Genomic DNA, 15,294 nt, shown 5'->3' on the forward strand with positions numbered 1-15,294 from the left:
TTCCTTTTTCCTCGTTATGTTTGTTTTGAAATGTAATATTGCATGTTGAATCAAATACATTAGGGTTTTTATTTTGTATATCATTTTTTTTCCCATTTCAATTTAAAAGAAATTTATTCCTATTGTGTTTTATAATAGTATCAGTTTGTGATGGACAGAGAAAAAAATCGGTCCTTCACCACAGATAGTTTGAGAAACACTGCTCTAGACAACAACAAAGAACTTTTTTTTTTAAGTTTTTATTTAAATTCCAGTTAGTTAACATACAGTGTAATATTAGTTTCAGATGTACAATATAGTGATTCAACACTTCCATACATCACCCAGTGCTCATCACAACAAGTTAACTCCTTAATCCCCATCACCTATTTAACCCATCCTCCCACCCACTTAACCTCTGGTAAACATTAGTTTTTCTCTATAGTTAAGAGTCTTTTTCTTAGTTTGCCCCTCTCTCTTTCTCTCTCTCTCTCTTTTCTTCCCCCTTTGCTCATTTGCTTTGTTTCTAAAATTCCACATATGAGTGAAATCATATGGTATTTGTCTTTCTCTGACTGACTGACTTCACATAGCATAATACTGTCTAGATCCATCAATTTCTAGACAATGAAGAATTTTTTATTTGGGACTTAGAATTTATTTAAAAATGGTTTGATTTGTTACATATGATTCCAAAGCAGTATTTTTAAACTTTTCTTTTTATTTATTCCATAAACAATAACAAAACTCAGCTAGGTACATTATGACAGTTTCACCATACACTCAGTCACAAATATTTAAAAACTTTGCAACAAGAACAACAAAACCAGAGGTGTTACAAGAATAATTTACAAGAAAATCTATAAAACAGCAAGAAGCTCACAAATATTCATTTTCATTTGCACAAGATCACTACACTCTTTCACAACATGTTTTGTGTTACAAAATTCCCAACAAAAGTGTATTTTTTTCTTTGTATTATGGTTTCTAAAACCAGAAACTTTGAAGTAAATATCCTTTTATTAGCACCCAGTGGTGCAGAAAAAGGAAAACTCTCACATACAGACACTTCACAGCACTTTTCTAAGAAAAATATACACTTACAAAATATGTTACAAATTGGCACACTTAAAAATATACAAGATTTTGTAGGCGTCTTAAGAGTGATCCTTAGGCTTTATACTTCAATTGACTCTACAGATTATTTATAAAGCTTAACTCTGAAAAGAAAAGGCAAACAATTTCCTAACATTTTAAAGTTGCAGTGTCACATGTCAAACAGAAACTTAAGTTACATTCATAAAAAGGGCCTCTAACATGTTTATTTTGAATTTCCTTAAATGTTTAAAGGGCTTGGGAGAGGACAACAATGGAGATAATAGTTTCTTTAGCACCATAAATCAGTATTTTACCAAAGAGGTGCATTCAGTTTTATGGAAATTAAATTAAGGACTAGTACATTCAAAACTGTAGGCAGCAAACTCTAGTCAGTGCTACAGGTATCCCAGTAGAGCATTTTAAGCTTTCTACCCTCCTCACTGGGAGTCAAAACCAAAAGCCCTCTTCTAGTTTTTATTCTAAGCCTTTTCTTTTGTGCTGTAAAACCAGGTATCTCTGACAGAAGCAGAGTGATTTAAACATCTTCTTTCTTCTTTCTGAAGGGGATGTCTAAGACTCAGAAACCACTGAGCCTGATAGATGGAGAGACATCCTCTCCATTTTATGTTGACTATTTCTTTTCTACTTACCCAAATACTGATTTTTGAAGCCTCATTCACACCATACAATTTGTACTAAGCTTCTTTCCTTTACATTGTCCTTCTCCAATGTTTCATCTCTTAGTTATGATTCTAAATGAAGAGTACATCTCAAGTATCATGTAGCTGCAATGGGAGCTCTGCTTCATGACTGTAGCTACTGTTTAATGCTCTGAGTAAAAAATGTGCCTTGAAGTGTAGCCTGCGTACTGCCATCAAAATAATCCCATGCTGGCTGAGGACCTTCAAGTTGATGGCAGTGTTTCCCAAGTTAAAAAGCACAGCTAAATTTTTCCCCCTTATTCGGGTCCTTGAGAAACCTTTACAAAAATCCCTGGCCTACATTGTGTTGACAAGATTCCTATTTATCCCTAGTTACTAAAATGTTTGGTTTTTGTACTAAGCCTTCTAAACATACTGGTGGGCTTGGTGAATTTTATGATTAGAAAATAAATCTCATATTAATTTTATTTCATAAAAGGACATATTCCTATAATAAGCTATCATTAAAAAATCCTAAATAAAAATAAAACTCCAGAAATTATATAACTTCTTAATAATCCAGGAGAAAACAAACATTTATAGTTCTAGCACTAGTTAGGACTAGCTAGTGCTCCATTCTCCTCTTCAGGGCAGAAATTCAGCTCTCTTCAATTCTTGGAACTGTTCTGAGAGCATCTGTAAATTGAAGATGTGGCAGATCTGCATCAGACTGGTTCAACTTGGTAAGAGCAAGCTTGTTTAAAAGGTCCTTGGATATGGTTTTTCTCCTTTAGGCAAAAAATGCTCATCAGGACCCACTAAAACAGAAATTCACTAGAACTGCAGAACCTCACATAACAGGACATAGGATGCTAACCAGAGCTGTTTACAGCTTTTAAAGCTTCCTTTATGCTTCTCTCTTACATACATGCTCAACCCCTTCCCTGTCCCTCCCTCCCCCCTGCACACATACAGATGCATCTCAGCAAGGAAAAAGTTCAGAGAAGGTGAAAGTTGTCACAAAAGCCCACCTAGCACCAAAGACTTCAGGGAGATGGCTAAAGAAGTGATGGTCAAGGTAGTGCAGGAGGTTTGAAAAGATTTAGGAGAAGGTAAGGCCTTAACACATAATTGCACAGAATAATAAGTCAGAAGAGAAAGCTGAGAGGAAGCAGCATATATGAGGAAGCTGGTATATGAGACGCTGGAGAGGCCATTGGTTTAAGCCAGTTATCACAGCCCAAACATAACCCCCGAAGTCTCAAAGAACCTTGGTCAAGGCTACTATTTCAGCACCCTCTCCACATAGTCTAGCACCTAACCAGGGCAGAAAGGGGATCAGACATATTTTTACAGACTTCCAAGGAAAAGGAGTTTCCAACTTTCCTTAGTAATGTGATATTATTTTCTCTCTCCCTCTCTCTCAATCTCTCTCTCTCTCTTTCTCTCTCTGTGTGTGTGTGCATTGAAAGTAGCCAAGATAATTAAAGGTAATTAAGGGTGAGAAGGTTGCCCTCTGAAATTCTAGAAGTAGCTTGGCTAAGGTTCTTAAACTCTGACACTTTGAGGAGGTGGAGTATAAGATTATAAAAGAAGAAAAATTCCAAGATCAAGGACTGAAATTAAATAAGAAGAATAATGGAGAATACTATCTCCAGGAAAATAAATAATAAATGGGATTCTGTTGAGGAAGCATTAATAGGAAACAGTGTCTCAGAGAGATGTTAGAAGGGAGTGGCAATCAGAAATTTCAGAACAAGGAAAATTCCATATATCTGACTCAAAATGTCAGTGATAGGGCAAAACACTATTTTTGTATCAGTGGTCCTCACTCCACTAAGGCAGATGGTTGAATAAGGGGTCTCCAAAAAGCCAGGCCTACTATGTTGTGACAGGAAGAAAAAAAATATGAGCAGTGACAGGACCAAAAAATCCATAAAAACGGAAACACTCAGAACACAATGTACTGAGAGGATATTAAGTGAAATTAAGAGAATAATCATCTTCTGCATTGTCCTATTATTCATTAATCAAATTTAGTTTCTTGTTATGTTTTAGTAGAAAGCAATTGATTACAAGTCACTGACACATATGTAAAAAACATATAATGTACTGTAGTAGGCCATTAAAACTGGTACTTTAACATGTCAATTCTCTTTGGAGAAAGGGATGAACCATGCCCTAGAACTGGTCCCTAATGGGCTCCATAGGAGCAACTGAAAGTATCCATTCCAAAGGACTTGTGCTAACAAGTTCTGACAAGGAAACTGTTTCTGAAAGTTTCAGGTTGTCCTTCTACCCCCCCCACCCCATTTTCCAAAGCTGAACTGAGAAAAACTGGGACAACTTCTCCCATAATTTTTTATAAAGCACATTGTATCCATGGAACATTTTCTTTATTTCTTTAATTGCCACCTTTTGATTACATAGAGAGCACTCCATTCCTGTAAGTGACTTTGAGGTCTGGAGTTTTGGGGATCATAATACAGGTAGAGTTGGTGATTCCAAACCTAAAGTAGCTGCAAAACTGAATAAACAAACAAAATAAAAACAAAAATAAAACAAAATCTAGTTCCTAAGAACCAGGCATAGCATTAAGCATAAACAGCTAGCTATCAGAGTGGAGAAATAGAAGAAAATGTTCCAGTCTGATTGTTTTCCATTCTGGATGGCAGCTGTAGAGTAGGAGACATGTTTCATCTCGTGCCTTTCCATTAAGTAATTTTCGAAGACTCACCACACACAAGCATCAAAGCCTAGGAATAGGCCTGAAGCAACCTCACAAAATGCTCCTCACCCACTCATTCCCACAGACACACACAATCACATCACCAAGAACACAGGCTTGTTCATTTTACTACCTAGTAATAAGTAGTAGAGCAGGCTGGTGAAAGGAATCATGGACTGGGAAGTGTATGAACTTATATATGTGACAGACTTCCTTCCATTTCTCTCTGACTACTTTCAAATGTTGCTTTTCTGTTTGTGAATATATTTAGGTGGCAATGACTAGGTAGGTTTATATTTTGCTTAAATTTTTCCTTTTGAAACATCTTCCTTTTTTTTTTTAAATCTCCCTTTCCCCCACCCACTTATTCTCCACCCTCCCACCCACAGCCTATATATTCACAAGTTAATAGGTTAGTAACAGTATTAGTAAGAATAGTAAGAGTAACAACGACAACAACCAACAACATTAATAATATTAATCCCCTATATCTGTATAGCACTTTATGATCTACAAAGCGCTTTTACATCCATTATCTCATCTGTGCCATAATGCATCAGTCATCAGACACACAGGCCTTCAACTGTGCAAGGAAAATAGATCAAATGTTAGAAGTCAAGTGGTGAATAAAGGGGAAGAAAAAGCAACACTAGCAGTGTTGAAGCTGTGAACTTTAAAGACAAAAGGGGGAAGGGCAGAATAAAAATGTGATTTCAAAAATGTATATAAAATTGCAATTTAAGTTTAGTGTTTGGCATCAAATACTAGTCATCCTCAGACTAAGTATGTATGGCCCTGATTAGTTGTTACCACAAATTGTTCAGCTTAGCTAATATGTGTACATAACTCATAGGAGTTGAACTGAGATGCCTTAACATTTTCTTTAAGTGACATTGGCATTGCAAGATTAAACATTGAAAGAACAATAAAGCCATGATATGAATGCACTTTTGACAAAACATTTATGAAACTACTTAAATAAAAGCAATCTATGTACTTCATTTGTCATTAGTGTTGATTTTATAGCTATTTTATAATTTATCCCAGACTATTATAAAATATATAAAACTGAGATATAAAGTATCAGCAATATAACTTTGCACTTTAAATAATTTTCAGCTACAGATTTTGCTTTTAGAAAACAAACTTTAAAGCAGCTGTTTTGCTTCCTTGTAAAAGGTTCTGTAAATGCATATAGTAGGTCCCTGATGGACTTAGCTGTTGTGACTTCCAGACTTTCTCAACAATTGAACTGTTAGACAATGGAACAAACAAAACTTTATTGTGCCTTATTTAATTGTTTATGTTTCCACACAGGACAGCAGAGTTTAAAATTTCAAAATAATGTGTGTGTGTGTGTGTGTGTGTGTGTGTGTGTATATATATATATATATATATATATATATATATATCCGTTAAGGAGCTTTAAACTGTGGGGTGAATCTGTGAGATGAGGTAAGGAAATTTGGCACATTTCAAACAGTATCATTTAAGTTTTGGTAAATTGTGTAACACAACATAATTTTCCACTGTGATCTATAGGTGCTATCCACATAAGTGGGGGTGGTTAATAGCAAGAATCACTGGAATGTTTCTAATAAATCAACAGGGACAAGATCCCCAAATACTCACAACCAAATGTTGCTATAGAAGTAAAAATATATACAATACAGTCACTTGTTTGTAGTTTGGCACAATGTTTTCCTTTTCTTCCTTGGGTAAATAGTGCATAAACTACTTGTGCAACTGTATGACTTTTGAAGTCTTTTACATAGAACATTAGATTAAAAGTTTGCTTCCAAAGACTTATTCCCACACTTCAAAATTCTTTTCTTTAAGCACTTACATGTCAACATACATACCACAAGGCATATTTTGAAAGAAATAAAACACAAACATCAAATGTCTTTCTGGAAAATGTGAGTTTCTTCTTCAAACACAGGTAAAACCCAAAATGCTGTTTCTGCTTTTAGGAGATTGTAGTCGGAATCCCTGCAGAAAAACCAAACAATTTATGCCACCTTAGTTAGCTTTAGTGTATGTCCCCAAAAGGGATCATACAACCTAAATTTGTTTACATCATACTAAATGCTGTATGATGCAGAAAGAGATATAGATATGGGGGCACTAGAAAGCACTCCTAATAGCCACACGATGAGGTTTTGTTTTCCACATTATGCTCTTTTTGCTTAAATGATCTTGCCCTTTTGTCTATATAACTTTTTGATTCTGTTGTTCAAAATGTTTTTTTCCTGCAAAGCCCTTCCCTTCCCAAAATCATTCAAGAGCATATTTTAGTTCTATTTTCTCAATTAGTAAAAACTAATGCTGAATCGCAGAAAAAGTAGACTTGTTAGAGTTTATCCCTAGCTAAGCCACAACAAAATTGCCCAATTTTGGGGGTGGCTTAAAGGTATAGGGATTTTCATGCACTTTTTTTTCTTTTTAATTTGAAAAAGAAGGGAATGGGACAGTTTCTTTCATGCAAACTTTTGCTTTCAAGAAGGAAAAAATGAGGGACTGTGGGCTTAGCAGGTAGTAGGAAAGCTAAGGGTACACCATCTCAGCCATTCTGGTGCAGTATTACCTCAGTTTTTCAAAAGAAGCTGTCCCAGCCTCATCCTTGTGGACCTGTTCTCGCTCCATGCACTTTCCCTTACACTTCTCATCTCTCAGGGCCTTGGAGCTGGATTTGTGACGATATAATTTTTTGTGTGTTGGTCCATTATTGCCTAAAGTGCTCGGGTTATTATACTTTTTATCAAAGAAGGCAGAGCGAGAGTCCTCATAACCATGCATGTTTGCACGACCAGGATCACCTATCGCTGCTTTCCCATTGCTTTTACTCACACCCTTGATGGACCTGTGATTCTTAATGGCTCCTGGCGACCCACTGTTGACCTTTTTCTTAGATTCCTGTGGTGTCCCAGCCAATATTTTGAGGGTTTTTAATTTTAGGCTATTAGACTCTGGGGAGTAAAATATGTTGGGGTCTCCATGGTGCTCCATGGGTTCCCAAAGGGGCTCTATGGAGGCCATCATGAATCTCTGTACATCTGCCATACCAGAGGCAATGTTGGACAAGATATAGGAAGGCTCCTGAAATTCCCGTTGATCATCATCAAGGAGGTTATTGGTGTTGGTTCCCATGTTCAGGTCACTCCAGACAGGGCTACTCTCTTTCCCCAAAGTCCAATCTCCAGAAAGTCCCTTTTGACTTGGCATCTTCATGGAGGCCACAGGGCTACCATGTTGGATACATTCAGCCAACGTCTTCCCTGTGGAAGATATGTTGTTGATTTGGCCTCCCCCACGGCCAATGCCAATTTGCATTTTCTCTCCATTGATTGCAGCCACATATTTCCCTTTCTTTGTTGACTTAGGGGTCTGGCGGGAGGTTTTGCCAGGTGGCTTTTCAATCCCTTTGTTGTTGGCTTTGAGAGATTTTTTCCTGGTGTTTTTCTGAGAAGAACTCTGGTTCATAGCCCCACTCTTGTTGGGTGAACTTTTCTTTCTTGCTTTTGACACTTTGTTGTTAGTACTCATTTGACCAGATGGATCATTAAGTGTTGATAGGCAAGGAGTTTTTTGGAGCAAGCTGACAGAATCCTCATCATTGAACATATGGAACTGAAACTGATGGTTATTTAAAGTAAATCCATCATCCACTTGGACCTGCCGTGAAAGGGTACTGCAGTCCCACTTGATTTTCTCCATATTGCTCAATGGTCCTGGGACACCCTCTTGGAACCCCTTCAGTGTTCCTAGTGTCTTGATACTCTCACATCTGGTAATTTGAGGTGAAAGACTGGGGGTATCAGGTGGAGACATCTCTGAGAGAGATGAGTGGCGGAATTTGTCAGGAGTGAAGTTGGAGATATCCAGGAGGTCAGTGGACTCCTTTAATGGTGTTATCTCATCAGTGCTCTGCTGGATCACCAGCTTGGGGCTGCAGTGGGCCAGGAAGTCATCAGTAATATCATCATCACCATCTTTTTCACAGGATTTCAAGCTTAAGGAGCAATAATTGCTTGAGTTGACAGAGAGTGGGGCCATTGAATCAAAGCTAAAGAGCCGGTCATCATCCATATTGGCTGGGCCCTGCTGGAAAGGAAAGCATATCTCTCCATTACTAAAGTGACATAATTGATAAGAGTCATCAGATGGGAGTTGGGTGTCTTGCACAGAGGCATACAGGACCTTGTTGCAATTACTGCCACCACTATTGAGGCAGGTTCGATTGTATGTTGTAGCTGTGAGGTTATTTTCCATGGAGACTACTTGGGAGACTCCAAATTCATTAGATTGGGTTGGAGCTATCTCCCTTGAGACTTCAGCCACGAATTCCTGGGGGCCAGAAGCAGGCTTGTTGGGCCACATATTTCCATAGTTGCTTGATTCTATTTTGAAGTTTTGGGATGATTGCTGCAGCTCAGACTCAGAGGGTGAGGAAAGCACACAGTCCTGGGCAGGCTGGAGAGGCACAAAAGATTTTTCTGTTTGAGTGAGGCTGCCTTCATGTCGCTCTGGAGAATGGTGAGCAAAGTATGACATACCAGTATTATTTGACAAATCAGAAGCATCTAACAATGTCTGCAGATACCCTCCAGGGATAACAGGTATATTGGTGGCAACATTAGCAGATGATAAAGGCATTTCAGAAGAGCAGGTGGTTGGTAAGAAAGGAGAATTCTTAACCTTTGCCTCATGAAATTCAGATAGATGAGAACTGTTTGAGGTCCCAGGAATATCTTCATTCTTTAAATCAGCTGTAGAGGGTTGATCTTCCAAAAGAGGGCTGATTTGAACAATTGGCTTGTTTTCTTGTCCAACTTTGATTTTCTTGGATTTTAACCTGGCTTCACTTTTAAATTTGATTTTGTTGAGCACTTTCCTCTCTGGTCCCTTAAATCCTGCATCTTGGGCTTTGACTTTCACTGAGTCAGGGCCTGTCACATCATTTAAATGTGATCCACTTGCGCAGCTGGGGGCAGCTAAAGGTGCTGACTTCACTGTACCTTTCAGGCCTCCATCTTCTTTATGAGTACTACCTTGCCTCTGATCACTACAGAATGAAATCTGCTTACCACTTGCTGGAGTTTCCACAGATGGGATTCTTTGAATCCTGTGCCTATTGCCAAGCTTAGATTTTCGTTTGCGAGCAGGTGGCAGGAATGACACCTCAAAGCTACCTGTTTCAAAGTTTTGCTTTTGGCATAAGGGTATCTTGTTGGAGTCAGTGTTGCTGTTTCTTTGTTTTTTCTTCTTCTGCCAGAAGCCCTTCAAGGGGGCCAGCTTGGCATATTTATTGAGCTGATTCTCACTTAAATTAACTGTTGTCTCACTGGAATCTACCCTACCCAACTTCACCAGCATATTTTTCTCACCTTTAAAGCGATTGATGATGATATATTTGATAATAACAGGAGGCTCCTTACGGGTTACTTTTCTTCTCTTTTTGGGACACCATTCATCATCATCTTCCTCTTTGGAACCACCTGGCAGCCATTCCTTCCTCTCATTTACTTTTTCACCTTCTAGTGAGTCAACATCATATAGATAATCTTCACTGTACCTGACTTTTCTCTTGGCTCGCAGCCCATAGTTCTGCTGGGAGGAGGTGCTGCCAGAATTAGTGTCCCGAGCCATATAGCGGCTACAGTCCTTGATCTCCCCCATGGCATCATAAGAGACCTCAATGAAGGAACTGTCATCACTGAAATTCCCTGATGCCTCCAAGGAATTGGCAAGATGGCTGTGCTTTGGATTCTTAAATTGCCCTACTTCAGTCCCACTGCATGGTTTATTTAAGGCGGATTTTTCTCCATTATCCTTTTCATCCTTTTTCCCTATACCCTTGTCTTCCTGTCCCTCTTCTTTGCCTTTCTTCTTGTCCAAGTTTTTATCCTCCTCCCCCCAGATGATATTCACATCAGGGACCTTGAACTGGGAAAGATCACTGTTCTGCTTCAGGACCCCACTCTTAGACTCTCGCTTGGGACAGGTAGTAAAAACACTGGGGAAAAAGTTGAATTGGGCATCCTCCTGCATTAGAAGGGTGGTCTTGTCTCTAACATTGTCTTGGAAGGACTCATATCGAATTTTCAAGGAACAGACATCACTGCCCAGAGTTGACTCATCATCATCGAACATGTAGTTATCCACATCTTCTTCAGAGAATAAGTTGACAGACAGCTCATTTTTGGAACAGAGGTCAAGTAGTTCAATCTTACTCTCACTAATGAAAGTCTCAAAGTAACCCCAATCTTGATTGGAATTTGCCAGCAAAGCCTCTTCCGTATTACACTTGTCTAACAGTAATGCCTCATAATAACTTTTCTGAGCTGGATCCTCCAAGTCGATGTCAGACTTCTCAGCTTCCCGTTTTTCTCCTGACCTTGATTTGTGCAGAGGAAAGCCTAGGAGCTGGTCTGAGAGCAGCTGCTCTCCATATTTCATGTTTTCTCCAGCATTAATACACTGAATCCCTATATCAGAAACTGCACAGGTTTCATAATCCTTATTTAGATCACCAACTTTCAGACTGATCCCAGGCTCAGGATCTACTGCATCCTTGGATTCCATGAAGCAGCCCAAACAAGTCCGGCTTGGCTGCATGAGGCAGTCCCCATTCAGAGCTGACATGCCTGCAGGCTCCATTATGGCAAATGGAGCTTTCTCACACTCATTGGGCAGTGACCATGTATGCAGGCTTTTTGCAACACCAGATGTAAGGGAAATGGCATTCACAGAAGCACTATTAGCAGCATGCTCAGGTGCTTCAATTAGCCCCAAAGGAGATGGAGGGTTCTGCATACAAGGTTTCTTAGAAGGTGGAGGCAGGAGACCCCTGGGATACATCAGGGTCTCTTTTTGAACCACTGGTATAGGCTGGATTGGTGCAGTTGCTTCTAAAGCTGCCAATGATTTTATTGTCACATCCTGGTTCTCTGAATCTGGAGAAAAGGTAAAGAAATGACAGTTTTAGACCACACTCATGAACTCTCTTTCCTTTGATCAGTTTCCCTTGATCAGCTTATATAAGCTTGATCTTATATAAGCTAAGGCTCAACTTCTCTGGCTTTATAACTAAAAACTACAAAGTTAAAGAATAACCCTGATTTTATATTGAACATTCAACCAAGTGAAAAATAGTATTTCTTTAGAGTAAGCTTTTTCTTTAGACACAGAGTTCTCCTCGGAATAAGGAGATAATTGGACTGCTTGATTAATTGGAAAGTCAAGGTTTTCAGGGTGGGAAAATGATCAGGTGGGATAGTTGTGGTTTTAAGCTATAAAGCTTAGTCCAATCATTCAGACTTCTATTCTGGAAGCTCCTCTGTATCTAGATGTTCCAAGCCACACATCAGAGCATATTTCTAATTCACTATGAATTCTGAGGAACTCAAGTATTCATCTGACAGAGATGATTTGCAAGAGCAAAGTGTCTGGATTGGATAGCCCTTACAGACCCTTCTATCCCAGTTAGAAATTTGGTGGAATAAAATTTAGGATTAATATCAATCTCAGAGGCACCCTAGACTTAACCTGCTCCAAGTGTCTGTTTTGTGGATACTAAAAATCTACAGTAATAACAAAGGACTACTAGGAGAAATAGTATATACTATAATTAAATTCTCTTACCATTTTCTTTGACCCCATTAATCAGAGTGTTTTCTCCATTGGCTGAGGCAACAACAGCCTTATCTTGTTGGTTATCCATGAATGTAACCTCTTATTGTTTCATTCCAAGTCCAAATGCTGTTCAACCTGCACATTTTAAATATATAATGTTAGTCATTAATGTATTTTTTCTCTGTTTTAAAGTTATTTCAGTTAAAGAGGTCTTAAAAGGCTCACTGGAATTTACATTTCCAGACTTTGTTTCTATTGTTTTTTTTTTGTTTGTTTCATAGTTTATACCCACTATATAAATCAGTTTTTAAAATTTTATTTAAATTCAAATTAGTTAACATATAGTGTAGTATTGGTTTCAGGAGTAGAATTTAGGGTTTCATCACATACGTATAACACCCAACAAGTGCCATCTTTAACACCCATTGCCCACTTAGCCCATCTTCCACCCACCCCCCTCCATCCACCCTGTTTCTTCTCTTAACTGTACAATATGTTATGGTTTTCCTCACTCTCTGTTTCTATCTTATTTCAATTTTAAACTTATAATTCATTCATACATCCTAAATACTTCTATCCTCTCTAGGCTACCATACTACTCATAATGGAAATCTGAAAAAGCAGGCAAACTTACACCTTCTTCCAGATAAGAATGTATTTAACCTAATCATGGCCATCCAGTTAGAAAGGATGCAAAATGAAGTCCAGAGTGACCTGAGATAACAAATGTATGCATGTAGTGATTGGGTTTATTTCTGTTTGCCTCATTTCCACTTCAGATGATCTAAAACTCTTCAAAAACAAGGCAATTCATACATACACACACATATACATCACACTCAGCTTTTCTCTCTCTGTCTTAAAATTTGACTGCTAAGGATGGAAAGAGGTAGAGACTTTCTTTCTCGGTTTCTCAACTTAAATATTCCTCTGAGCCCAGCAGGATTTTAAAATTTTGCTACAAAGAAAATCTGAAATTTCTGAAAAGGTCCCTACATCACCTGGTATTTTTAGGGCATATAATACCTATCTATAGCCCCTTTTCTCCTGCCCACCTACTGGGTGGTAAGTATATGAAAAAGAATAGAAAACAAGGCCACCTGAAATGGAGTTGTCTACCACATGCCATCACAACGTGTGGTAGACATATAAATCTTTATTTATTATAGCCCCCCTTTTTCCTAGACCTTCTTCTCAGCAAAATATCCATCCCTGTATTAAAAACACAGACTTCAGGGTGCCTGGGTGTCTCACTTGGTTAAGTGTTCAACTCTTGATTTTGGCTCAGGTCATGATTTCAGGGTCCTGGGATCAAGCCACACGTTGGCCACTGTACTTAGCAGGAAATTTGTTTGAGGATTCTCTCTTTCCCTCTCACTCTGCTCTCTCTCCCTCAAATAAATGAATAAATCTTAAAAAAAAAAAAAGGAGAGACTGCTGATGGCCAAGCAGCTATTACAAAAATCTCAATCGTATACTCACTTATCCTATTACATGAATAAACCATGAATAGTAGGTACAAATTTGATGAAACAAGAAGCAGTAAGAAGAATTTTACATGATTCATATCTCTATGATATTTTACCTATTTCTCTACCTGTAAAATAAGAAGTCTGTATTAAGCAACCACAGTTTTAAAAATGTCAGATAGTCCTGAGTTTTCTGGAATATTTATATGTTGGAATTGCCAAACTTTCTTCTCATTTTGTACAAGACCTGACTTGAGAGTAGCCAATAAACCACAGGGAAAGGAGTAAGATATGCTTACTTGTATTTACACAAAAAGAAGGGCTGGAGATTTCAAAAAAGTGGAGAGGAGTGGCTAGCAAATCCAAAGTCCCCATCCCTTGGCAAGAAGGTCTCATTTGTGGTGGAACTGAATAAACAGATCAGTTGATTGAGCCTGTGCTAAAGATAGAATCATATGGCTCAGATGGAATCATACTAGTATCATGGATTCCTCTGTGAAACTTTCTTTTTAAGAAACTCAGTTGTAGGGGCTCCTGGGTGGTTCAGTCGTGTCTGCCTTCAGCTTGTGTTATCCCAGGGTCTTGGGATTGAGCCCTGAATCTGACTCCTTGCTCAGTATGGAAGCCTCCATCTCCCTCTGCCTATGCCTGCTGCTCCCCCTGCTTGTGCTCTCTCTCTATATATATCAAATAAATAAAATATTAAAAAAATAAAAACAAAACTCTATTGGAGGGTGCCTGGGTGGCTCATTCGGTTAAGTGTCTAACTCTTGATTTCAGGTCAGGTCATGATCTCAGGGTCATGAGATGAAGCCCGGCATCCAGTTCCATGTTCTCTCCCTCTCCCTCAGTGCCACCCTGCTCATGCATGCTCTCTCTAAAACAAAACAAAACAAAATAAAACAAAAACAAACTCAATTGAACTTCAGGTATCATTTTACTCTTCTTTAACACCTCCCGTTCACTAACTCCATTTTGGCAGGACTTGATAAAGGTCAAATTATTTGTGGATTTCAACCATTTAGTGCTTTATTGTCCCTTATGCCTAAGGCTAATTACAAGGAAGACTATTTTTATCACCAGGAAGACCAAGGCACAGAAAAAAAATATAAAATAAAATCACAAAATAACATAATAGGGATCTATGACAGAAACTCAAGTATCCTGACCAAGAGACCAAGTGTTTTTTTCTTAAAACACAAAATGCCTTCTCTATAAATCTTACCCCTTCCAACCCCTGGCCAAAACAAAGATGTAGAAATATAAGTTTTCACATGTTATTGATTTATACTTTCACCCTCTTTCAGGTAATAAAATAAAGACAGCTGCTTCAGTCAAGTTAATTTATTAATTAATTATTAGTAAAATTAATATATCATAAAATATATGCAGGAGCAATATATTTAAGTGTCAATAATTATCCAATTTTGTCACACAGGACAAGAACACTATGTCAGGGGACATGTTAGTGCCATTGTAAGTTTTCTCTGGGGTATTATATTTCTAAGAACATAATTTTCCTCTAATAGAAAACTGATCAAGTACCCAGGATTTATGGTTCTAAGTTAAAGGGAATCATAAAGGGTTGAGATTAGAAGAAATACACTTTGGCATGCAATAAAGAAGACGCGGATAGGAGTATGGGAGCTTCATGAGTTGGAAAGGAGAGAGTAAGAGAATGAATGAATACCCACCAGGTGCTAGGTTACAGATGTTATCTCATTTTATACTTATAATTATCTTG

At 38.2% G+C, this 15,294-nt stretch overlaps 1 protein-coding gene across 2 annotated transcripts in view; it reads right to left on the minus strand.

The window, feature by feature from the left end:
- Positions 1 to 479: 479 nt before the first annotated feature.
- Positions 480 to 15,294, minus strand: part of NEXMIF (neurite extension and migration factor) — a 179,293-nt gene continuing 164,478 nt past the window's right edge. For both annotated transcript variants that reach the window (XM_004779919.3, XM_004779920.3), the window contains 3 exons: positions 12,091 to 12,216; positions 7,034 to 11,402; positions 480 to 6,438 (listed from right to left, as the gene is read on the minus strand). In XM_004779919.3, coding sequence (XP_004779976.1) covers positions 6,345 to 6,438; positions 7,034 to 11,402; positions 12,091 to 12,169 — 4,542 coding nt within the window. In that variant the 5' untranslated portion in view covers positions 12,170 to 12,216 and the 3' untranslated portion in view covers positions 480 to 6,344. The remainder of the gene's footprint in view (positions 6,439 to 7,033; positions 11,403 to 12,090; positions 12,217 to 15,294) is intronic.

The sequence above is a fragment of the Mustela putorius genome, unplaced genomic scaffold (assembly GCF_011764305.1).
Source record: "Mustela putorius furo isolate JIRA1106 unplaced genomic scaffold, ASM1176430v1.1 tig00001114_pilon_pilon_pilon, whole genome shotgun sequence".
NCBI lineage: Eukaryota > Metazoa > Chordata > Mammalia > Carnivora > Mustelidae > Mustela > Mustela putorius.